We start from the raw sequence: 23,991 nt of genomic DNA, 5'->3' as shown, positions 1-23,991 counted from the left end.
ATGTGTCGATGTAACGCCATCCATAATCCTTGTAACAACTCTTATTTCCTAAAGGAGATTCAAGGATTTATGTACGATGTTATATTAGCTTTTAATGCTGTATACAACATAGCTATTTTACAAAAGATCACATACGATTCCGAACACTGGTACAAAACTGTTGATGCCGATGGAGAATAAAAGAAATGAGCTACACCCTTGTCTAGTTACACATTTGCGATGTATTTCTACAAAGAAATAATATAACGAGAAGAAGCCTGTTCTTCCTCTGAATCCGATCTGCATTTACACAAAACAATATAATGCCGCTTCATTACTCCATTTATGGCCGTAGGAATGGAAAGCGGAGAAGCAGCCTGCAAAATAGATGTGGTGACCCCATTGAAAGTTACCTACTACATGCATCAGCATCCAATTGGATAGATGAGGAAAAGCAGGCCATCCAACAACAAGAATTGTTTTCAGTAGGGGTGAGAAATATTTTTAACCCGCAGATTCAACCCAAAATCTCCATTAGGCACCGACCCGAAACAACCAATCTATATTTTTTATTTGATCAGGCAGTGGTTGGTAACAAAAACCCCCCTTCCGATAGGGATTGATATGGCTGTCAAAGACAAGATGTCAGAAACCAAGATCCTCCAACCCAACTGATCCTTACGGCCTAATCTGATGGCAGGTGCAAGATCTCATAATCTCATTGCCATAGCAATGCTCCAGGTCCGAGGAATCTAAAAGACCGAATAACTTTTAATCCCCTTAATCCCGAGTTTAGTGACCTCTAAACAGAAATTTTAGAAGCATAAACATTTAGCAAATTAGCAACTTTGTATTTCCATTACACTTACTGCCTACAATATTATCACCGTCGGCTAAACATATATCTCAACCAAATAACACTGCCAAAAACAATGCAATTCCTCCTTGCCCATCACACAACATTTTACAATTGCAGGTATCTCCAAAACCTGAATAGGAAGCTTCCTTGAAGATGTATAAGCATGTTTCCAGTTCTTGTTGGACATTCCCATTTTGAAATTGATATCCATGTACATATCTTCAACATGCAAAGAATGATCTAACTTGCCTTCTGGTGGGTATACACAATATCAATATAACTCATGCTGCTGCAGACTGTTTGTCATCATGTTCAAGATTCAGAGAATGAAGCAGCTTTGGCCAGGATTCTGGGATTCCTCCTGGTAGATCAAACTCCAACAACTTCCCACGGCTGCGGTAGAACTCTTCCACAGGTTGAGTCTGCAAGAATATGCACACAAATTTATACATATTGATAAGAAATCACATTATTATCTTTAGTAGTTTATCATATTGCATTCGTATAAAGAGGCTCCATAAATTATGTTGGTCGACAAGAGTGGGAAAGATGAAAATGGACAGTGCCAAAACAATTCCCAAACAAATTATAATGAAACCAGACAATTTTGAGGTTTAAGGGAGAAGTGGAGAAACAGTATCTAGCCTGTTCTATTGCAGCTAGGCATACAACACATTAATCCTCAACAGGGAAAAGTGTTATGCACATTATAGGTGTACGACTTTCTTCTTACAGAATCTTGAAATAAAAATATTATAAATAAGAATTTTGTCAAAGTGTCTATTTAAAATTCTGGAAAAAAAAAAAGACTATGGAGCAATACCATTTCCTTATATACACGAAGCCGTTCCTTAACAACTTCTTCAGTGTCATCAGATCGAGTGAAAAGTTTTGATGCACAATGTGGAGGGGGGAGAAGTGGAGCCATATACAATCCAGGGCTTCCATTCTCACCCTTAATATTGATACATGCAATATTGTAGTTTCCTCCGCACTCACTACATATTCTTCTTCCAAGGCACTTTGCAAGCAATGCATCTTCCCGAAGCTTCAGGTTGATCACCAAGTCAATATTTGTTACCCCCTCTAGAATTTCCTGGACAACAGCCAAAACATAATGTAAACTAAAGGGTAAAAGTCAGAGCACTGGACACAGAGAACATTAAGTGCATGTTTGCGATTGCGGTGGGAAATATAACTTCTAACTTAAGGGCTTATAGCTTATAACTTGAGTAAGAAGTTCTACAATTAAAAAGTTATTTACTAACCATATGTTTAAAACACTTTCAAACATATTACATTTGTTTAAAAACAAATTTAAAAAGTGCTTTCTAAGGTAGAAATGACTATTATTTAAAATTTTAAAGATTATGACTGTATCCTTGAAAGTTTGAAAGTTGTAATTATCTTAAAGTTGGTATAGGTATTTTCGTCTATTGACAGTATTTTTAAAATTCGAATTAGGTTTCGCATAACCGGAAAAGCACGTTTGAGGAAAAGCATCAAAATACTTTTTAGCTTATTTGAGATTAAAAGTGCTTTAATATGTAACACCCAAACAAGCTAATTCTTCTTTTAAAGAGTTTTTAAGGATATTTAAGCAATTTTTAATACTCCTACCGCAACCCCAAACAAGCCCTAAGAATGATATGAATAAGCTGGGAAAGAAAGGACACAGAGAAATCCAATTTCATCTTCTGTTTTTTTTTTTTTTTTATCAGTATCCATTTTAATCTTTAAAATCTCCTTATCATTGTTAAATTTTCATCTTAGGAACCAGCACGGTACCATGAAAAGGTACATGATTTTATAACATGCACATACACAATTAGTTAAGGTTACATCAAAGTTTTTTTTTTTTTTTGACAAGTAGTTAAGGTTACATCAAAATTCTTAAACAAGAAGCAATAAGTGCAAAAGGTACTTAAAGAACATATATAAAATATACACAAATCATGTTACTTTTTAAATAAGTAATTAACTTTAGTCAAGGAACATATATAAAATATAAAACCCAACCAGCAAAAGGCCACTTATTTTCACCGGTGTCAGTATTAGTGTCATTGCAGACCAGATCTCCTTTTCAACTTATTTTACATCAGTTATTAATGTTACTTTCATACATTATCAAACAAGATATCATAAATTGCTAGGTTGGTGTTTCAAAAGCTCACCGCCTGTGTTATGGTTCGAGGGAAACCATCAAGAATGAAGCCAGTTTTGCCCTTAGCTTCACCAGCTTCAAGATGCTTGGACAACAGATTTATTACAATTTCATCTGAAACCAGTTTTCCTTGGTTAACAATCTCCGCAAGCTGCAAAATAAATAAAATGAATATAATCAAAATAAACATATATAAATTTAAACATCAAGTTTAATTTTTTGGTTCTTCTAGACCAGGCCTAAGATAGGTTGACCAAAATTTATTGCTACCCAAAAAGTTTACACATTTTAAGCAGCACAAACTCACAGAAAATTTTGAGTTTTATCCAAATGTTGGAATAACTAAAGGCAAATGGTCTTTAGGTTATCGAATCCTAAAATTCTTGTTCCCTTCTAGAAAATCTCTATGTATTTATGCCTAGAAGGCACGTTTGCAACTGCTACATCCAAACTGTAGCCAGGAGACAAATTAAGCCAGCCCGACACCTCGCACTGTCGCACATATTGTCAGTTTTTCCCTCTTAGGACAAATATGTGGCCGGTTGTCTGTTCACAAGACAAAACATCTGGCTCATGAACACCTTTTAGAGGCTGTACAATAAACTGTCCCTTTAGTGAGCTCTCGGCAAACTAGAAACCCCAATACGATTTTATCTATTGTAAAGTTCTCCAGTCGGGGAAATAGAAGTGTAGGACTGATGGTTACTAGCATATTATACCCACAATAACTTTCCAAGAAGTTTCCTCTAGTTTCTATTTTAGGCTGAATACCATATGCTCATTTAGCTGTATTTAATTGTTTCTGCAAAAGCTTGAGCGTATTCAGACTTCGCCCCTTTTCTTTACGCTCAGACTTCACAGAAAATTTTCTAAAATCCATACAGATTGAACGATTAACAAGCCGACGAGAATTTTTATTTTTTTGATGACGGGAACCACCCACGGTAGAGCCCTTAGGACTCACCATGGAAACCCAAACCCCCCCCCCCCCCCCCCCCCCCCCCCCCCCCCCGGGGCGGGGAAACTAGCACAGCAACCCACCGCCATATCCTCCCACTTAAATCGCAGTTTGAAACGAGAATTCAAAGCCCACTATACGAATAATCAGAAACGTAGTTCTATAACTTCAAATCTAGAAAGAAAATCCAGAGTATAAACAAAGGGAAAAACATTAGAAAAAAATGCGATTGAAATTGGGATTGAGAATGAAACCCAAGCTTACCCGGGAAGCGAGGGGACCAGAGGAAGAGAGCTCTTCACGGACGAGATCACCGGTGGCGATGTGAGGGACACCAAGCAGGTTGGAGAGTCGAGACGCGTAGGTGCCTTTTCCAACGCCGGGGCAGCCGAGGAAAACCCACTGCACGTTTCTGTCCCTGGGTTCGTGACGCAGAGGGAGGGGCTTCTGGGCGAGCAGGGACGGCGATTTGAGGTCATTTCCGGAATTCGATGTAGAGCACGAAGAGAACGCCCGGACTGTGGAGGTCATGGAGAAGATATGCGTTGAGCCTCTCGCCCTTGGCAACCGGTAAAATACCGCCATGGGAAGAGAGAGAGGGAGAGAGGAGGGGGTTCAGCCGGAAAGTGTGGAAGCAAGGAAGGTTTTGACGTTTGAAATAATAAATTTTATTAAGAATAAATTCTACTCATCGGAGGATACGTGGGAACGCGAGGGTGGGAATCCTTTTCTTCCTCACACATGATACTTTCACACGTGCTTCCACCGAACCGTTAGATTAGAATGTACCTGGGGCAGATTCGTAGGATTAGAGCATTAGTTGCGGCTCAACAAACTTTAGCTAAAGTTTTTATTTTTATAAATTTTAGTTAGTCATTTTTTATAATACTAAATAATAGGCTTAACAAATCTTTTCCTATTATATTAAAATATTGATTTTAAACTTTTTATTGAATTTTAATTCTAATTCGGTTCAACAAATTCGGTTTCATCACAATACATCACAAGAAAATGAAAATATAAATTGATGGATGAAAAAAAAAATTTATCAAATTCGGTTTCATCACAATACATCACAAGAAAAATATAAACTGATAGATGAAAGAAATTTGACCACCCATTATCAGTAAATTCGGTTTCATCACTACATCACAAGAAATTCCCAAATTCTACAGTAACAATATTTCTCGGAGTGGTTCATCAGAATTTTATCAAATCAATACATCAAAATCAAATTCCAGAAATTCAATCAACCATTGAGAATTCTCAAAAAAAAAAAAAAATAGAGTTCAAACATCAAAGAAGAAAAATCCCATCCGGTCCGTTCTTGTTTTCCAGAAAATGCATAAAAAAAGAGAGAGAGAAATAGAGGAACACGATGTCCTGGGATTTACCGGTGCTCAGATAATCGTTCGGTGCTGCAGCTCCAAATCGTCCGGTGCTTGAATCCAGTCCGGTACCAAAACCAGAAGCTCCGTTCGGTGCTGCCCTTCACTAGAAATCGCAGGAAAAAATAAATAAAAAAAACAGAGCAGACCCAACAATAGAGGCATGGGATTCGGCGGCTTACCGGCGGTCCTTTTATTCTCACAGGGTTGCGTCCGTCGGTGCTGTAGCTGGGAGACAATGGAGTCTGTCTGGTGCTGCGGTTGCTCTTCATTCGGTACTGCAGACGCTGGAGCTGGGAGGCAATACGGGAGTTGGTTCCGGCCACCGAAATCGAAAAATCTGGGAGAGAGTTGAGAGGTTTTTCAGTTGCTATGGTGGATTTTGCTCAAGTGAAGGAGATGAAAGGGGAGAAGGGCATAAATTTTTGCCTATGTGGGAGATAACGTGCAACGGGTGAGTAATATTTTACTATAAAAATATTATTTAGCTAGTATCTTGGGCTCAATAAATTTGACCAGTCAAAGGGTTGATAGCTAAATTTACTATACACTTGTTGAGTCCATTGTAGAGGTTTATTTCACATTTTAGCTATTCTTCGGCTATAATTTAATTTTGTTGAGCCCACTACTAATGCTCTTAGATGATTTCAGGAGATGGAGTGGGTCTACGACTCTACACCCACCACTGAGGACTTTCGTTGGGTCAAAACATATATATTTTTTTTCTTAATAATTAAATAAAAAAACTTAAAAAACAAAAAGAGAAATTGGATCGGTAGCTATAAGCAGAATCCTAAACTTTTTCCTTAAGAGATTGTACACATTCAGCAAATACATTGATTTGATCGAATTGTTTAGGATAACTTATCAACTTATTATCTAATGTCACATTATTAAAAATTTATCATTAAATTGTTTATTGTCTTATATTTTACTTATAAACTTATCATTTAATGTCACATTATAAAATAACGACCAAATGATAAAAAAAGAAATGATGAATAAATTTTTTCTTTAGATCTATGAATCTTAAGAGAATAACCTGTATTTCCATGGGTAATTTAAATCCAAAATAACCCTACTGCCCACGGGTGGAATCCAGTGATGGATGCTACCGAAATGGCCAAAATGACCTTTTTTCTTTTATTTTTTTGATTTTTTTATACATTTTTTTTATACCTTCCAATTTTTTTTTTTAAAAAAAATTTACGACATCATTAAAAAATATATTTTTAATCATTAAATAAATAATAATAATAACAATAATAATAATAAATAAAAATAAAACAAACCCATCGGTGGACTAAGCATTATTCTTATTTCCACACAAGGGTCTGCCGTGCTTTCGAAGAAAAGAAGGAAAAGGATGAAATATTCCAAGGAAGGGCAGGAAAAGAAACTTGGACGGCAAGTTGACAAACAATTCTCATGAAAAAGGTACAGCAACTTTCATCCCAAACCTAAGCCAATCTATTACTTCGCTGCCACCGTGCTGATAAGGCCGAAACAAGATGCACGTAAAATGAAACGAGGCCGAACTTGAGATGCATGTTCTAACCAAAAAGTAAAAGGTCTTCAGGTCAGTTGTCTCAGCTGACTACAAGTCACTAGATATTCTAGTTTGGATAATTCCCCACTAAATCTTTGCATTTGTACACGACACCACCTAAGATTCTACACAAGGCAAAGTTACTAACATGAGTTTCACATACAAAAAGCTCCATCAAAGCACTAAATCACATCACAAAACAAATAATCTTACATGACACCACTATCCTCATTCAATGGTCTTCATTGAAGGTTGAAATATAAAAACACAGTAAGATACAGGTGCAGTCATATGAAGCGTGTCACTCAGCTACATATGGTCTGCCCGGCCATCATCCTCACTGATTCCATCCCCAGCATGCCTGAAACCAAATCCATCAAATAAGCTACGGAAAAAAAAAAATACACATCTCTGAGCTTATAAGGTTTGTTAAAGATCCCAAAGTAGAAGCTGCAGCTGACACCAGCAAAAGAAAACCAAACAAAGCAAAAAACTATATGTATATATTAGAGAGAGAGAGAGAGAGAGAGAGAGAGAGAGAGAGAGAGAGAGAGAGCAGGCTGCCAAATCTTGACTGTACATATTCTATCTAAGCATAAGATTTCTACATGATTCGCTTAAGGGAATTTCTATTGGATTGGTTAATTTGATGCCTAGTGTGAGTATAATTGTTGTTTCTCGTAAAGAAAGGGAGAACCATGGGAATTTCGAATTATGAATATTCCTATTAAATAGAACATCTCACTGGTGAGAAACATGGGAAAATGCCACCAGATCCAACACAGAAGCATCCCTATTAAAAACAATGCGATAGAGAGCTAGAAAGGCCTTGTTAGGAGCGCGATCTCCACACCTAACGTCACGCCAAACTAGGGGTACCCGCCCCCTACGGGGCGGGAAATTTGTTGCTGCTGCAACATTATTACTCTGGCAGTAAGACGTGGTATGCAAGAATGGGCACCAGTGAACTTGTACTAGATTTCAGGTATAAAAAAAAGGACCCTCTGCCAAATACTGAAGGAGATGATTGTAATAAGAATCCTTCATCTGCCACAGGCAGTCGGGTTTCTAGCATTCCGAAGGGAACACTACGTCACCATGTTGGATGTTTCTAGAACCCCTACCTTGAGTTATTCAATAGTAACAAATGAAAAATGGGAGAAAACTTGGCAGATTTATTAAGATATCAGAACAAACCGCCAAGATGTAGTAAGATTTCGAGCCTTTCTATCCAACTGAAGGTTCTCCAAGGCAGCTGAAGCTCGAATTACATCCTCAGGGAGCTCATCACTGTCATATCTCCAATTATAGTCATCCCTCCTGTAACCAGACATCGAGGAACCTCCTCTACGATCTGAAGGCTTGACAATCTCAGATAGAGAAATAACATGAAACAGATAGTGGAAGGACAGAATAAAATGCTTTAGTACTCACCAGATGCCTGGGAAGCAGGAATAGGCCTACAATAACATGCCAACAAGCTAATGTGTCACTGGAGTGAAGAATAGGACAAGGAAAAAGAGATAAATTGTACAAGTTAATGAAACAGTAAGGTCAGTGCAGAACCTTCCCAGTGGAGGTAGGCCCCCAGCAACAGATGATGAAGAAGGCCTCCGTTTGTTCCTGGACTCTAAATTGGATAAGGACTCAGCTTCTGGAGTAGTTATTCTCCTTCCATTACCCCTTGCTTGAGATAGATTCTATCAAAGCACGATTCAAAAATTAAATGACTCAATTAAAAAGAGTAGAATGAGAAGTGATTCCTCTTGAAGATTATGTCTAAGTATCATTGGAATAAACGGATGTACATGTATGGATACATAAACGCATCAAACATACAAAGTACTCAGATGTTCTAATCAATCTTGACACCGAAAGTTATTGCAATCGCATCAAAACAGAGTTTGTATATTGATGTCTAATGAGATCTAATATCATACCTCAAACTTCAAGAATCCTTCAAGCACATCCAAAAGCAACGGACCACTATCACCATTTCTGTTGAGATCATATCCATTCTTGCTGCTAAATTCTTGCAAATCAGTTTTCCAAGAATCCTTTTGCTGCACAATCATCCACATATAAGTTAGAACATAATTTAACAAGTTGGGAAAAAAAAAAAAATAGCAATCCTATGAACCAGAAGGAGAAAATAATTACATGATTACCAAATTACACTCTGGCAAATAAACTTTTAGTGTGTGATTTAGTTGCGACCAGTCTAAGTATTCACATATAAGAGCAGTAAGTAGCCTTCCTGCATTTAAAAGAGCACAATGAAAGATAAATAAATTAGAAAGGTAATCATATATAAGACTCTACAAAACAACTTGCAGATGCATCATGTTCTGCCACAAAACTTGACCATCCATGCGTATTCCATATCCATTTTGTAATGCAATTCAAATGACATATCCATATTTATTGCATGTATAGTAAGAAAAAGAAGTCACAAGATCAGCAAAACCAGCAAAACACAATAAATGATTGAAATCCTCATCTTGTCCACATCCAACATTGTAAGGTGGAACAGAAGCCAAGTTGTGCAGTGACATTAACATTTTAAACCCTACATCTTTACTCTCTCTTGCCATGAAATTTGAGCTATTGTGGGTTTTTTTTTCAAAAAAAAAAAAAAAAAAAGGTAAAGCATAACACCAATCAGCATGAAGGTGGTATTTTCAAACCCTTCGAGCCATAGGTGAAATAGCAAACAATGCAGACCTCACAAATTGCTGCAAGACATTCAGGATATGAAAGTTGGGGGAGCTGCAAGTGGGGTCTTTGAATTGGGACATATGTAATGTAAAAGCTGCAAAAGGAGTGTTTGAGAAAAAGCCTGAAAGGAACTCGTATTCTTGGAATAAAATGCTGGCAGACTAGAAAGAAAACCAAATTTGATAATTGGTCCAACTTTTTTAACTATCTTACTCTTAATTTGCTAAAAAATGGAAAATAAATGTTCGCAGTTAACTTGCGTGTGTGGTGTTAGCCTAAAAGACAAGCATTCTACACAATTTTGCATCTCAATCGCAATAAATCAAAGGATATTGTCAGATCACACACTGTCTTTTATTGTATCTATTATGATTCTAATGTTATCTTTAAAATTCTGATATTAGATTTGTTATTAGTAGTGTTACACCTGACCCACCAAGCTAGACTGAATAGCTTGATTGAATAATTCACCAAAAAAAAAAAAAAAAAAAAGCTAGACTGGGTAAAATAAAAAAGTAAATATACATAGGCGATAAAATAAATCAAATATATAGGAGATAAAATGGATGAGAGCTGGAACCTGATGGAGACGAATGAAGTTGTTTTGCACGATCATTGCAGCTACCAAGTAATGCAGGAGGCAAACATTCTTCTTGTTCAATTACCCGATCCTCCTCTTCAATTGCCTCAAACACACTTGCTCTGAGTTCAGCCTAGCAAAAACCCAACAAGATTAATCAACTAGCAAATGTATAAAACATTGACAGAAGCATTTAGTTTCTTTTGGCAATATCATTCAATTCAACCCAACTAAGCCTTACCATCAGCTATTGGAATCAGCTACATTTATCATTTGTCACTAAATCTAACCACCATCTAAGGCCATAATCTTCACCTCCCTGTTCCATTCACACCTCAACAAGTGAATCTAACAATTTATATTATATACAGCTACCATAAAAAAAAAATTAAAAAAAAAAATCGTTATGTTTGCATGTCTGCTTAGAACAGTTCCCGCTTTCCTAATTGTCAAGAATTTCTGATCTTCTCCTCCCTATATGGATGTTTTCTCTTGTATATTTAATCTCTTATTAAAAAAAAAAAAAAATTAATTGCACACAGACTCCGAGTTTGAAAAGCAAAAAAAGAAATTACTCCAAAAAACCGAAAAGTTCCAAATGGCAGCAGACCAATACATGTTCTTAGCATAGAAGAGCATGCTGCTCTGGATCGATCATCTTCCACAACTAATCCACACTGACCGTCCACACCAAACTGCTAAAATTCATTCTCAAAACCTAATTCCAATCTAGCTTGTGGTTCGGTAAAACGGGGCTCCAGACTCAGAGCAAGAAAATTAGTTTACATGAAAACAATCACGTTTCTGTAAACGCAGATAACGGATGGCATTGTCACTCAATTAGCTCGGGGGACGTGAAATTTAGAAATCAGAAAAACGGAGATAAACATTAGACCATCTAAAATGAGAAAGGACTCAATAGAATAAGAGAAAACAAACAAACAAAAAGTGAAAGTGAAAAACATGGGAAGGGTAATGCAGGGGATTTTACCCGGATCTTGGCGAGTACGCCCTTCTTCTCAAGGGTGCGGGTGACGAGGGTCTTGAGGTCCATCATCTGCCTCGTGTAGTCGTCCATTCCCGTTGGAACCGAGTTTTCGACTTCTCTGCTCACTCGTCTTGCAGGCGCGCTGTGCCTTGCTTCAGCAAACAGGAGAGAGAGGTAAATGAACAGTAGTGGAGGTGGGTATAATGATGGTTTTACTTTGGTAAATGTGGGCTCTACATGAGTTGGTTACAGGCCGTCCCGTTCAGAATGTGGGTCCATCTGAAGATGGGTCCCACTGGGCTATCTAGTGGGTAAGTGCCATGGACTGATTCATAGAGGCCCAAACTTGAAAGTTCTTCGGGTACTTTCGAACTTTTTGACCATCCAGTCAGCCCAAACAGACAAGATGCGGGCTTGTGTCTGTTAAAGCTCGTATGATTGACTCGCTATTATTATATTTAAAATTAAGGATATAACAAATCATTATATATATGTATATATATATTTTAATCACAAGTCATTATATTACACATCAATATCTGATAATAAAAAGAAGCATTTTATTATTGTTGTTGTTTTTTTTTTTTTTTTGAAAAGTTTATTATTATTATTGTTGTTGTTAATTATTCTCATTACAATAAGGCATAAGCTGGGCAGTTAGGGAGAGGGGAGAAAAGAATATGGTTTACTGGAATTCGATCTCTTTTATCTTAAGCAGGCCGAGCTTGTTGTAAAAAAGTTTTACAAATTGTAGTAATCTAATATGATATTTAAGATTGTTAAGTATTTTTTTTTATAAAGTAAAATTACGAGACAAATTAATTTTTTTAAACTCTGGATAGATTTTCTTTTATAATGAATGTATTGTCGTCACCTGTGTTGTTACGATTCGGCCACGACTTGTTTAAGTTCCGCAAGCGCAGGGTGCAGCTCTTGCGAGCACTCTTATGAAGTTACAGAAAGCTTAAACCAATAATAAAAAACGCAGGGAAAGGAAGAAAACAAAGCACGCAGAATAGATTCCTGCTTTAATGAGTTGGGTTAGGGAATTGGATCCATTGTCGTATCAGCAGTAATAGTATTATATTTTTCTTTTCTTTCTAATTATTATTAATTCTCCCTCCAAATTTAAAACAGTACGAAATACTCACTAAAGTAAAAAGGCCCCCCCCCCCCCCTCTTCCTCTCTCTCTCTCTCTCTCTCTCTCTCCTCCTCTTCCATTCCAATCTCTCACCCGACATGGAATAATGGAATTCATTCATATGATATATTCCCCAATTTCTCCACCAAAAACTAAACATATTCAGATCATACATAAAATAATAATATTATTTTATTGTATTATATAATATTATGCAACCTTCCCACTCCGTCTCTCCAGGCTCCCTCTGATCCTTCTCTTCTATTCTTCAGTTCCCAATTCCCCCTCCTTCAGCGTTACAGAACCCTAAAGAAATGGCACCCATCGACCCCCACTCGTTCACAGACTCCACCCACCCACTCGCCACCCACGTCTCTCTCACCCTCTACGTAGACTTCTCGACCTCCACCATCCATGGCTCGGCCCTCATCTCCCTCCCGAACCCTCACTCCGGCGCTCTCTCTCTCGACACTCGCTCTCTCACCATCCACTCCATTCGCGACCCCATTTCCCTTTCCTCCATCCCTTATTCCATTTCCCCTCCTGATCCAATCAAGGGCTGTCACGTTACCGTCTCTCTCTCCAACCACACCTCCTTTCTCGTCCTCTACTCCACCTCCCCGTCCTCCTCGGCCCTTCAATGGCTCTTACCCTGGCAAACATTCAACAAGAAGTACCCCTTCGTCTACACCCAATGCCAGGCCATCCACGCTCGATCGGTCTTCCCCTGCCAGGACACCCCCGCCGCGCGCGTGCGCTACAGCTGCCGGATCAACATCCCGCGCCAGCTCTCAGCGGTGATGTCCGCGCGCCACGTGGAGCGGCGCGCCCCGTTGAGCCAGGAGGCCGCGGCGTTGGTCTGCGACTCCTCGCTGTGGTGTTCGGAGGAGAGGGTCGTCGAGGAGTTCGAGATGGAGCAGCCGGTACCGCCGTACCTGTTCGCCTTCGCGGTGGGGGAGCTAGGGTTCCGGGAGGTGGGGCCAAGGACTAGGGTTTATGCCGAGGCGGTGCCGGGCTTGTTGGACGACGCCGCGAGGGAATTCGCGGGAACGGAGGATATGATAAGGCAAGGGGAGCAGTTGTTCGGGCCGTACGAATGGGAGAGGTTCGATTTGTTGGTGTTGCCACCGAGCTTCCCGTACGGGGGCATGGAGAACCCAAGGATGGTGTTCTTGACGCCCACTGTTATTAAGGGTGATGCCAGCGGGGCCCAGGTGGTGGCCCACGAGCTTGCGCATAGTTGGACCGGGAATTTGATCACTAACAAGACCAATGACCATTTTTGGTTGAATGAGGTACAGCTTGTGTACATTAGATTTGTTTGGTTTGTTCTTGCTGGTTTTTTTTTTTTTTTTGGTATTTTTCTCCTTATTCTATTTTTGCTGTTTTTTACCTAATATTGTTGTGGTCTTCTTAATTCATCCATCTGTGCAAGCATATTTTCCGAGGATGATGTGTCTCATTATTTGCATTTTTTACTAATTATTTTCTGTTGGAGAATATGAGGCCGTAAAAGGAAACTCTTGCAGATGTTCAAAATGCTTAGAAAATAAGCTACTTGAGTGTTTCTTCTTTCCTTAGCCTCGTATTTGTTGATAGCGGATGTCGAGTTCTTGATGTGACGATTCACGAAGATCTAAGGTTGAATATAAGATAACAAGATTTTTTGGTAATATATATAAACTTTGAATTGCATCAGAATCGTAGAAGAATAATGAAGTACTGGTTTGTTGAAGAAGTTGTGATACATTAATCGCATGTTTTGTGGTGGCAAGAGCGAGTTTTGTTCTCTGGAACTGGGTTTAGTTTTCTTGTTTCTTGTACTAGGGGTTTACTACTTATGCGGAGAGAAGGATTGTCGAAGCTGTACAAGGGGAGGACAGAGCTACATTGAATATTGGAATTGGTTGGAAGGGTTTAAATGAGGAGATGGAGCGATTCCAGGACAAGATGGAGTTCACAAAACTCAAAACCAATCAGGAAGGTGTAGACCCAGATGATGTCTATTCTCAAGTCCCATATGAGAAAGGTTTTCAGTTTCTATGGCGTATTGAACGTCAGGTATGCTGAATCACATGTCTACTGTTTCTTAGCATAGATTTATTCTGTATGTTTCCTTCTCGCCTCCTGAGAACATATAAAATGTGTCATTTTAAGTCTGATAAATGTGCTTATGGAAGTGACAGTGTCTTCTGCCCCTCGGAGTAGTTATAGGAGTAACTGATCCTATGTTATTATGCATATAATATTGGTGTAACTGGACATTATTGTATGACGAATATTCTGACCAGTTGTGTTTTTCCTCTCGAATGCATAGATTGGAAGGCCTGCGTTTGATGAATTCCTCAAGAAATACATTGCCACCTTTAAGTTCCAATCAATTGATACCCAGACATTTCTGGACTTCCTGAAAGCAAACATCCCCGGAATAGAGAAAGACATTGACTTAGAATTATGGACCGAGGGTACTGGTATCCCTCCAGATGCATACGAACCAGTTTCTAATATATATACCAATATTGTATCACTTGCCAATGAGTTTAAGCTAGGGAGGATGCCAAGAGAGGATGAAGTTGCAGACTGGCAAGGGCAGGAATGGGAACTCTACTTGGAGAACCTGCCCAAGTCCGTTGAAACATCACAGGTAGTGGTTTCTTATCATGTTAGAGTTTCCCAATCATTTTTGTTTTGATTTAATTATTCTTTTGTTCTTTTCATGATTGCTGTGTGTTTACCCTCTCCCCTTAAATATATTAGATTTCCTGTCTAATACACCGTGGTCTACAACCTCTGAACTGGTGTAAGGATGTTTTTTACTTGAATAAATGGGTTTAAGTGATGATGAGGTAATTTGTATATGCAGGTTGAACATTCTGCTTTAGATGTGTTTAATGGAAATCTCAGACAGAACTGGCTGAATACTGTCTTATATATTTTGAACCCTAGGGATCGGCTCAAGTGGTATAGTCTTTGGACTTAAGGGTATGCTCCCTCCAGGTCTAAGTTTCAAATCTCCTTTGGTGCAAACAGTCTCAAGGGGCCATTGGATTGAGGAATTTTTTCCTTAAACTACCCGAGGTGTACTTGCGGAAAACTCCTTACCGAGAGCCTGTGCACCCTTGAGATTATTCAGGATGCTGTTTCTAGACACCCCCGGTGCCAAAAAAAAAAAAAAAAAATAGTCTTATATTTTTTCCTAAGGGAAGAAAAAAAAAAAGGATGAAATGTTTTTTCTTTTTTATTAGTTTCTTACAAGACTTAGCCCACAGTCTAGGCACCCGCCCCACAACTAGAATTCTTAGTTAACCCCAAGGGGCTAGCCCAAGTGGTGAAGACCTTGGTTTTGGGGTATCACTCTCCTCAAGTTTCAAGGATCAACACCTTATGGGTGCAAACAATCATTTGGGACCACACCCCTGGTGAAAAGCCAGCAATTTAACTAGTTCCGTGTAAGGAAACTTTCGAGAGTGCGGTGCACTTGACCGAGATTTACTTTGCAGGGGTGGGTCCAAAGGGTCCTGTTTTGAAGAGGTTCCCCGACATTAGGAAAAAAAAAAATAGAATTCTTAGTGGGTTATTCAAAGACTTGATGCGTTGAAACTACCAACATAAAGATAGGTAGATGTGCTGGGTCACAATGCATGCTTTCTCATGTATGAGCTTTTTTATACATTCCTCTGCATACGCTAAGCTCCGCTGAACACACATTCTAGATCTGGTATTGAACCTCTTAATGTATTCTCCGTTTCCTCAAGAACCAAAGATCTTTTTTTATTTTATAGGTAAGCAAGAACTTTTATTGTTAGCAATAGGCATTGCCCATGTATACGAGAGAAACTCCTAAGTATGATTGACAATTGATACAAGAAAGTTATGGATACGCAATCCATTGAATTCTATTTACAATTGATCATTGGAATAAAGTATTGAAAAAGAAAGTTCTAAGCCCATCTATGGTCTGTTTGTTTTCCTCCAAGACACCACCAAAAGACCAGAACCAAATATCCATAAAAGCTAACTATTGCATAGTTCTACAGTTCAAGTCATTCACATAAATGTAGAATTCCTCGATAAACTTTCTTTTATACTTTTTAATCTCATAGATCTAAAAATGTTTGTTACACTTGTCTGATCATAATGTTTGGTTGGATGTGCAGGTCTTAGCCTTGGATGAACGCTACAGGCTATCGGAATCAAAGGATTATGAGGTGAAGGTAGCCTTTCTCCAAATGGCCATTTCATCTAAGTGCAGAGATAAATACGGTGAGGTGGAAAAAACGTTGAAGGAAGTTGGAAGGATGAAGTACCTTCGCCCACTTTACACTGCTCTTGTACAAGGCACTGGAAAGGAAGAGGAGAAGATTTTGGCTGAGAGGGTGTTTGCAGAGGCTTGTGACTTTTATCACCCCATAGCTAAAGGTGTTGTTGCATCAATCTTTGCCAAGCACCTCTAGAATATAACAATAATCTTCTTTGAACAGAATTTCTTAGGCTTATTCCGTAAATTAATTTTTTTTTTTTTTTGGTTTTCCTTCTAAAGTTTGTAGGCTAATACTATATGTACGGACTGTTTTGAATACATTATGCATCTTGGAATGATGCTATCTTGGTTAACTGAAAATATCTAAGGAGCCAATCTAGTGTCTTTGGGTTTTGAATTGTGGAAGGCGAACCCTGTACATTTCCTTGTAGTTTTCATGGCTTGTTAGAGGAGTGACAATTGTTTTTTATGAATGTTTTCTGTTTTACTCAAAAGTTATTTGCATTTCATAAGTTGATTCTTTTCTCTGTTTTATAATATAAATTATAATAGAGAAATGATTTGTTTAAATTCGACAAGTAGTTTTGAGAAGTAGTTTTGTGCAAATCTTTGTGAAAAAATAAACCCTAACTTCAAAAAAGTGGAAAAAAAATTCTTTTTTAGTTGGACTCATTTATTTTTTACAAGAATAATTTTATTATTCATCATCTTCACACATTATTTTTTTATTTCTTTCATTCTTCTCATATTAATTAAATTCTTTTATTAATCATTCATATGTCACATATTTGATAAGAGAAAAAATTATAAAACATATAGTGCATGGTATATAGGAATGATAAATAGCAATTTTTTTTTTTATAAAATACCCCAATTGTTTGATAGGCTTGTCTTTCCAGTTTGAGGATCCAGCTACGGCTTTCCCTCGCATAAGAGAACGACATTGTTAAAAAATTTAAGGATTGTGTCTTGGGTGTAATCTAAAATTGGTACTCCAAGCATTTCTCATTTTACTAATACTATTCTTATTTTTATTTTAGAAAAAATTATTCTCTCCCTTTCATACTATAACCATTTTTTTTCTCGATTAATTTTAAAAAAATCAAGTATTTACTCCAACAAATTGCTACTTTACATATAATTTATCTCATTTAACCGATGTGTCATGTAGTCTATTTCCCATCTACACTCCGATCTTAACAAGGAAAGTAAATTGTAACTTAAATTCAGATTGAAAAATAAAAGATAAATTTGATAAAATAAATGTAATTTTTTAATTTATTTTTACCATCTGTAAATGAAATTTGGTAATATTTTTCATCTAATTTCATTCCATCTCGTCTCATTTCATTTCCAAACATAACTCAAATATACTTTTAAACTAATCATTATAGTTTTCCCAAACATTCAAGCAAAATACAAAAAATAATTTAAATCCTTAAACAAATCTAATATTAAAAAATTATATTTTAACAATATTTTAATTTTATAATATTTTAAAAGTCTTATATCTTGTCTTTGATAGGTTAATAAGAGTAGTACAAATATTTGTCCAATGAAATGGATTTGAATGAAGTCTTTCAAAGAGTGGACGACATTGCTTTTGCATATCCTTGTAGAATTCAACAACATAATTGAGGGAATCAAGAAATCTTTACAACTGATTTTTATCAAGAATAATTAGAAAATTTGTCAGTAAATTCGATGGTCCTATTGATGGGTTGACTTTGCTTTAAAAAATATCATAGCCAATAAATCTAATCTTGATTTAGAATACTTTAATCTTTTTAGCTAAAACAATAAGACCATTTTGCCTAATAATATCTAGAAACGTGGACAAAATACTTTTATTCAATTTTTTCTCACATATTTCAAAATTCCATAAAGTATTATAATTCAAATTATTTTATTATTATTTACAAATCATTTCACTGCTAATCATAAATTTTTCATCTTATCTTATTCTCCAAACATCTCCTGTCATGCGATAGTCCATCAAGCAATTGAAATTGGATGAAGCCTTTTGAATGGTAAAAAACTGAAATTACAAGAAACACAATTGTACTTTCCATCCTCTATCTAACGAATACGTCAGATATTTAAAAAATTAACTTGCTAAATAGAGAATACTTCATTTTCTGGCTTTAATTTTCCTTTAAAAATTTTATATTCACACTTTTACTTACTCTTTTGTGCACTTCGCTGATATGATTGATTGTGTATTAAAAATAAATTGATCCAACCAATTATAGTGAAATGCACAGAAAGTATACAAAAATAAATGTACGTTGCATTACTCATTTTCCTTTTACCTGCCATATAATGGTTTTGGTCAAGAGCGCACGAAAAATCGATTCCATTTTAAAAATGGCTTACGTCCTAACAAGCACTCTCCTTTTTCAAAATATAGTCAACCGCCTCTTCAACAGTATCAACGACCTTCACAAGTATCAAAGAAAGAAACATAGCAAAACATAACAGCAACTATTAGTACATATGTTTCACATTCCCAAACTCTCCCATCTCTTCTATACGTTTACCATAGGAATAATAAAAGAAATGGCATCAACAATGAACTCACCAGATCAGCTGGAAATTCTGCATGATTATCTTTTCCCCTGAAAACACCTGTCCTCGTCAAAATTGAAAACCAAGGATGTCCTGCCTGAGTATTGAAAGGTGTCCCGTCAGTAATATAACAATTGATACATTTGATTATGAGTTATCCATGTAGCATTCGGTCTACTACATTTGATTTTGACAAGGTGTTCTTCATGTAACATTCAGGCCAAAGGACTAAGAAATCAGCAAAGAAAAAAAAAACAGGTCAACGTCTTAATGTGTATTTGAGAGATTGTCCTTGGATGAATATCCACCTGAGTTCTTTGAGGTATCTAGACAGTAAATAAAACCTCTTTCATATTATGCTGAAATTTCAAGAGCTTAAGGAGTAGACAGACAAACCTGTTTTGCACCCTTGATATCAACTAAGGGGTTGTCACCAATCATATAAAGCGTCTTGAAAGGGTGTGATCCATTGTTTCCATTATTTATGTAATTATCATCACATGATGAGCGAAGTTGTCTCAGTATGGCTTCTGCGTTCTTGAATACAAACGGATTTGGTTTCCCGAATATAACGCAGTCCAGAGCATTACAGTGAATTCTGGAAACCAAAATCAAATATAAGAATTCTTCTACTATTGGGAGTTCATGGCAATTACCACTTGTTTTTCAGTATGCTGCTCTTGAAGGGTGGCTCTGTCTCTTCTCCTATCTACTCAACTTTGTGCTAGAACATGAGGATACAACCACCAACATTACGAGAAGGGCTCGCATGTGAGGGAGGGGTGATCCAATACCCATAAATTTCATAGATAGGTGAGTGAAACAATTGTTTAGAAAATATGATAATTTAGCATAGAATCAAGGTGTAGCTTCCTCCAAATGGGTTCCATATGCGAACAATTAAGAGGAAAATCCTCTCTTGGATTCTTAAGAGTAGGTATGTATGTAAACCAAGAGGTTCCTCATTGACTAAAACTTCGATCTGATGTCCCCCCCCCCCCCCCCCCCTTCTCTCTCTCTCTCTCTCTCTCTCTCTCTCTCTCTCTCTCTCTCTCTCTCTCTCTCTCTCTCTCATTTGATGGAAGTGAGGATTTAAAACACTTTTCACTTTTAGGCATGAGACACTAATCTTACCTGTTGAAGACACTTTCTAGTGCAATTCTGAAAGCACCCATTCCAAGGCGTTCAGATGGAAATGCTGCCTGTATTAATAAGGTCAACTGTAAGTAATATTCTCAAGTTTACTTCAGCAACTGAGTTAAAATGAGCAAGTAAACAAACAAACAAACAAATTACTGGAGTCTTATGGGAATATTTATGCCATGACCGAACAATTTGATGGTTTAAAACGAGTGAAGTCCACTTTGAGTGTTGACTTATGGGCATGACACCAAGGCTGCATAAGTCATGCCTGTTGAGTGTTGGTTCAATCACTTCAAACCATTTGAGCTGACCAGCATCTATGATTTTTCTGCTGCACTTCACACAGGTAAGAAATTTCCTCTTTGAATCCATCAACTAGGTAACCGATGTAAGTATTCACAAGTTTTGTGTAGAAACGTTACACCATTTATGAATAGCTCTCAGTTAAATCAATAAATTTGGATTGATCATTTTCTAAAAGCAATTTTGCGGATCCTATTTAAAGTACATATAAAAATCATTTATAGACCACGCCCAAGGCTACATTTCTGAATTAGCTTAATGACCAACCTGATATTCAAGATCATCAGCAGCAAAATACAAAGGTGGTTGCTGTCCATTCTCATCTCCAGGAAGGCCTCCAGAGCTTAAAATGTCACAGAGAACCTAATGCAATCCATCAATAAGTTCAGCACTTTTGCAAGGCTACAATAAATGCTAACTGGGATAAGATGATAAAATGCAGCATGCACAAGTTAGTGCATCACAACAAAGAAGATCAACTATCATAGAACATCAAAGGTACATAATATTCCCGAAAACTCATAGGAAAACCGAGGCTGCTACAGACAACAAAAGCAAAATATATGCAAAAATTGATTGCATTCGGATTTTTCAACTTACACATTGCACCAATATTGGAAACCTTTTAAAGATATTATCCTTATCCTGAATTCCTAGATTTATTTACATGCGATACAATTTAAGTAACATTTTTTTATAGGTATTTAGTAACATTTTACCAATTAATTACAATGCATCACCTGGCTCATTGTAATTTCCAAAATGATGAAATAGGAAAACGATCACCTGAATGTCCCTGCCCCAATCTACTGGATCGCTGACTACAAAAGCTGCCTTAACTCTGTCAGAGGTGATGTTGAAACTTGGAACCAAGTTCTTGGGGCAACTACACTTACTCGACTCCCACTTAGTTGTCCACATCTTATATTGAGAAACAGGATCAATATTCTCAAAGTAGGAAGCATACTCATCTAATGAAAGGACCTTTCTGTCACCAAAAACAAAGTCACACATAATTCCAACAAAATATAGAAAGCTATGGGCTTCAGTTCAGGAAATATTATGACTGAGGTATAGGCAAATATACTTGAAACCGTATTCAGACATTACAAGATCAGGTTCCCCTTTTCCGGTGGCAATGGTGAGTTCATTCTCGTATCTAAAGAGGAAATCAATAAAATTTACATAAGATGATGATAATATAATATGTTATTACGATGTGAAAGACATAATAACTCGTAAAAAGTTGAAAATACATTGGCAATAATCATGGAACAATGGAACAATTCAATATAATAAACCAAATAACTATTGGAGGATATTTCAATGACAAGAAAATACAAATGCATTCAAAATATCTGTCTTTGGTACTGATAGTCTAGACTTGAAAGAAGCTTATTTAAAATAGACTGTTTCCTATAACGACAAGTTTATAGACAAACTGCAGTCGGAGCTATCCAAGCTTAGCTTTTACCAGTCAGTCATGGAAAGAAAAAAGACCTGGCTTGACGACAACGATGATGCAAAACAATGCAATGCTTTAATCTAGAGAAGGTTTGCATCAAAGTGATACCTCTTCAACAAAGTTTTAAAAGATGAGTGACCCTGTACAACCTGCATTAGGATAACACAAAAAGAATAGCAATTGCCCAATATTCCATCAATCAAATGCCATTGATGACATCAATAACAAATATATTTCAATCTCCTATTTATACTGAAAGAAAATATAAACTACCAGAAAAACGAAACACTACCTGAGAAGGTAAAATGTATACTCCCAAAAGATCACTTAGCTCAATGGCACGTCTGGATTCGGGGATGCCACCTCCTATTCAAATCAAACAACGGTGTTCTTCATTTTATTGCTGTCGTGTATACATATCACTCGAGATAAGTATAAACAATTACAAAAAATACAGCATATCCATGCACTGATATCATGCTAAAATAATGGAATTTGAGAAATATCTTCCCTATGTGTGTGTGTTTGTCAAAATAATTACTTATCAAAAAAAAGTGTTTGTCAAAATAATTTTTGTTACCCGAAGAGTAAGTATCCAAAACAACTTATAAAAAAAACATCCAAAACAAATGCATACCAAACATTCTATGGTTGATGCCTGCCATCACATGTTTGTGCACATCTACTTCACTAAGCCTAATTAATAAATGGATGCTAAAAAATATATTTGAGGCCACTCTCCTTCTTATTAGCTCTTCATGTTTCTACTCGTGAACCGCAGATGGAATCAATTGATGACTCACCATTCGTCAAGAAAATAAAAGGCACCTTCAGAGCACCTGCAGCAAAACTTAGCCAAGTCACGTTTAATGACAGAGTGGAAAAGATCTTATGTACTTGGGTTTTGCCTATATTGCTATTAATAAAATTATTGCTTATAAAAAAAATAACAGAGTAGAAAAGTAAATATTACTTTTATCACCACCTTCCAACTTTCAGTAATTTAAACACACTGACCCGCCCAGTCGTATACAGTACTCAATTTACAACAATTTTGACGTACTGAAATGAATTTCTAATATTCTGAGTCGGAGACAACGATAAACACGGACGCATTAATTCTTATTCCCTTTACTCTTCCTCCAATTTCTCAGCAACCAGATAAAGGTATTTGTAGAGAAACTTCGCAAGCCACTCAGAGAGAGAGAGAGAGATGCATAGGTTGTGGAGTACCAGATTCTCCATACAGTCTTCTCAAAGCTTGCGGAGAGCCACCAATGGGAACGCGACCGCGAAGAACGACGCCATCAATGTCAAAGGCAATTCCAAAAGTAGACCTAATACAAAATCCACTACCAGTGAAACAAATGAAACATAGAAAACAATAATACTAACAGAAGTCGTGACTCGTAGCAGTCAACTTCTTGCGTCATTCCGATGCTTTTATTGTAAAAAGAATCAAAACTTGGTCCATGATTACGATATCTTTCTTTTTCCGACAATTTCTTGGCAGCCAAGCTTAGCGACAAAGTTATTTCAGGATTATGGTAATGAAACTAGAAATGATAATTGACGAACCGTTCGTGCTTGGATTGAAGCTGAGAATACAAACGCGAAGCTTGAGGCTGGAGCAGCAGTGGCGCTCTGTTCCTGCTCTGAGAAACCCTAAAAACCGCTCGACATCTCATTTTTCTCTCTCGCCCCTCTCTAGCTATCTCTCTCTCTCTCTCTTCTGGTTCTCTTTTGTTTGAGCTCGTGCCTGGTGGATGTCATACAACGCTTACTCACAGTGGCGCCCCCGACTGACGGCGCGGCATTCATTGATGGGTGGGGCTACCACTTTTTTTTTTTTTTTTTTTTTTTCAATTATCTTTTATTTTTTTAACCCCTTTCTTAATTATTAAATAAAAATATATATATCAATAT

At 37.1% G+C, this 23,991-nt stretch overlaps 4 protein-coding genes across 16 annotated transcripts; 1 reads left to right on the top strand and 3 right to left on the bottom strand.

Moving 5' to 3' along the window:
• Positions 1-809: 809 nt before the first annotated feature.
• On the bottom strand, positions 810-4,649 carry LOC122289883 (probable adenylate kinase 6, chloroplastic). The gene is made up of 4 exons (XM_043097256.1): positions 4,225-4,649; positions 3,013-3,153; positions 1,662-1,934; positions 810-1,260 (listed from the first exon to the last, which is right to left on the bottom strand). The coding sequence occupies exons 1-4, from the start codon at positions 4,543-4,545 to the stop codon at positions 1,120-1,122; spliced, it is 876 nt and encodes a 291-aa protein (XP_042953190.1). The 5' UTR covers positions 4,546-4,649; the 3' UTR covers positions 810-1,119.
• A 2,222-nt stretch (positions 4,650-6,871) lies between these two features.
• LOC122289865 (protein TONNEAU 1a-like) lies at positions 6,872-11,377 on the bottom strand. Of its 4 annotated transcripts, none has more exons than XR_006236247.1 (9): positions 11,187-11,377; positions 10,196-10,328; positions 9,066-9,154; positions 8,838-8,960; positions 8,464-8,597; positions 8,332-8,357; positions 8,095-8,251; positions 7,111-7,258; positions 6,872-7,022 (listed from the first exon to the last, which is right to left on the bottom strand). XR_006236247.1 is itself a non-coding variant. In XM_043097235.1 (9 exons), exons 2-9 carry the CDS (start codon positions 10,437-10,439, stop codon positions 7,207-7,209), a joined length of 717 nt encoding a protein of 238 aa, XP_042953169.1. In that variant the 5' UTR covers positions 10,440-10,514; positions 11,187-11,331; the 3' UTR covers positions 6,872-7,206. The 4 variants fall into 4 exon arrangements, 3 of the variants coding, with proteins under 3 accessions (XP_042953169.1, XP_042953177.1, XP_042953157.1); XM_043097235.1 differs by adding an exon at positions 10,437-10,514 and having other exon boundaries at positions 6,872-7,258; positions 11,187-11,331; XM_043097243.1 differs by lacking the exon at positions 11,187-11,377 and adding exons at positions 10,437-10,514; positions 10,812-11,114 and having other exon boundaries at positions 6,872-7,258.
• Positions 11,378-12,388: 1,011 nt separating this feature from the next.
• LOC122289820 (leucine aminopeptidase) lies at positions 12,389-16,983 on the top strand. Its single transcript, XM_043097130.1, has 4 exons — positions 12,389-13,620; positions 14,153-14,386; positions 14,643-14,969; positions 16,483-16,983. Exons 1-4 carry the CDS (start codon positions 12,640-12,642, stop codon positions 16,777-16,779), a joined length of 1,839 nt encoding a protein of 612 aa, XP_042953064.1. The 5' UTR covers positions 12,389-12,639; the 3' UTR covers positions 16,780-16,983.
• A 1,801-nt stretch (positions 16,984-18,784) lies between these two features.
• Positions 18,785-23,853, bottom strand: LOC122289823 (uncharacterized protein YKR070W-like). Of its 10 annotated transcripts, none has more exons than XM_043097152.1 (13): positions 23,644-23,852; positions 23,299-23,402; positions 22,869-22,904; positions 22,358-22,431; positions 22,174-22,214; positions 21,711-21,759; positions 21,387-21,584; positions 20,868-20,963; positions 20,451-20,633; positions 20,289-20,356; positions 19,551-19,752; positions 19,168-19,251; positions 18,785-19,025 (listed from the first exon to the last, which is right to left on the bottom strand). In XM_043097152.1, exons 1-13 carry the CDS (start codon positions 23,751-23,753, stop codon positions 18,966-18,968), a joined length of 1,305 nt encoding a protein of 434 aa, XP_042953086.1. In that variant the 5' UTR covers positions 23,754-23,852; the 3' UTR covers positions 18,785-18,965. The 10 variants fall into 10 exon arrangements, 9 of the variants coding, with proteins under 9 accessions (XP_042953086.1, XP_042953079.1, XP_042953095.1 ...); XM_043097145.1 differs by having other exon boundaries at positions 21,387-21,588; positions 21,688-21,759; positions 23,644-23,851; XM_043097161.1 differs by lacking the exon at positions 20,451-20,633 and having other exon boundaries at positions 21,387-21,588; positions 21,688-21,759; positions 23,644-23,850.
• Positions 23,854-23,991: the final 138 nt, after the last annotated feature.

Source organism: Carya illinoinensis, chromosome 1 (assembly GCF_018687715.1).
Source record: "Carya illinoinensis cultivar Pawnee chromosome 1, C.illinoinensisPawnee_v1, whole genome shotgun sequence".
Lineage (NCBI taxonomy): Eukaryota > Viridiplantae > Streptophyta > Magnoliopsida > Fagales > Juglandaceae > Carya > Carya illinoinensis.
Note: the sequence above shows the minus strand (reverse complement) of the source record. Positions and strands in the feature narration are given on the sequence as shown.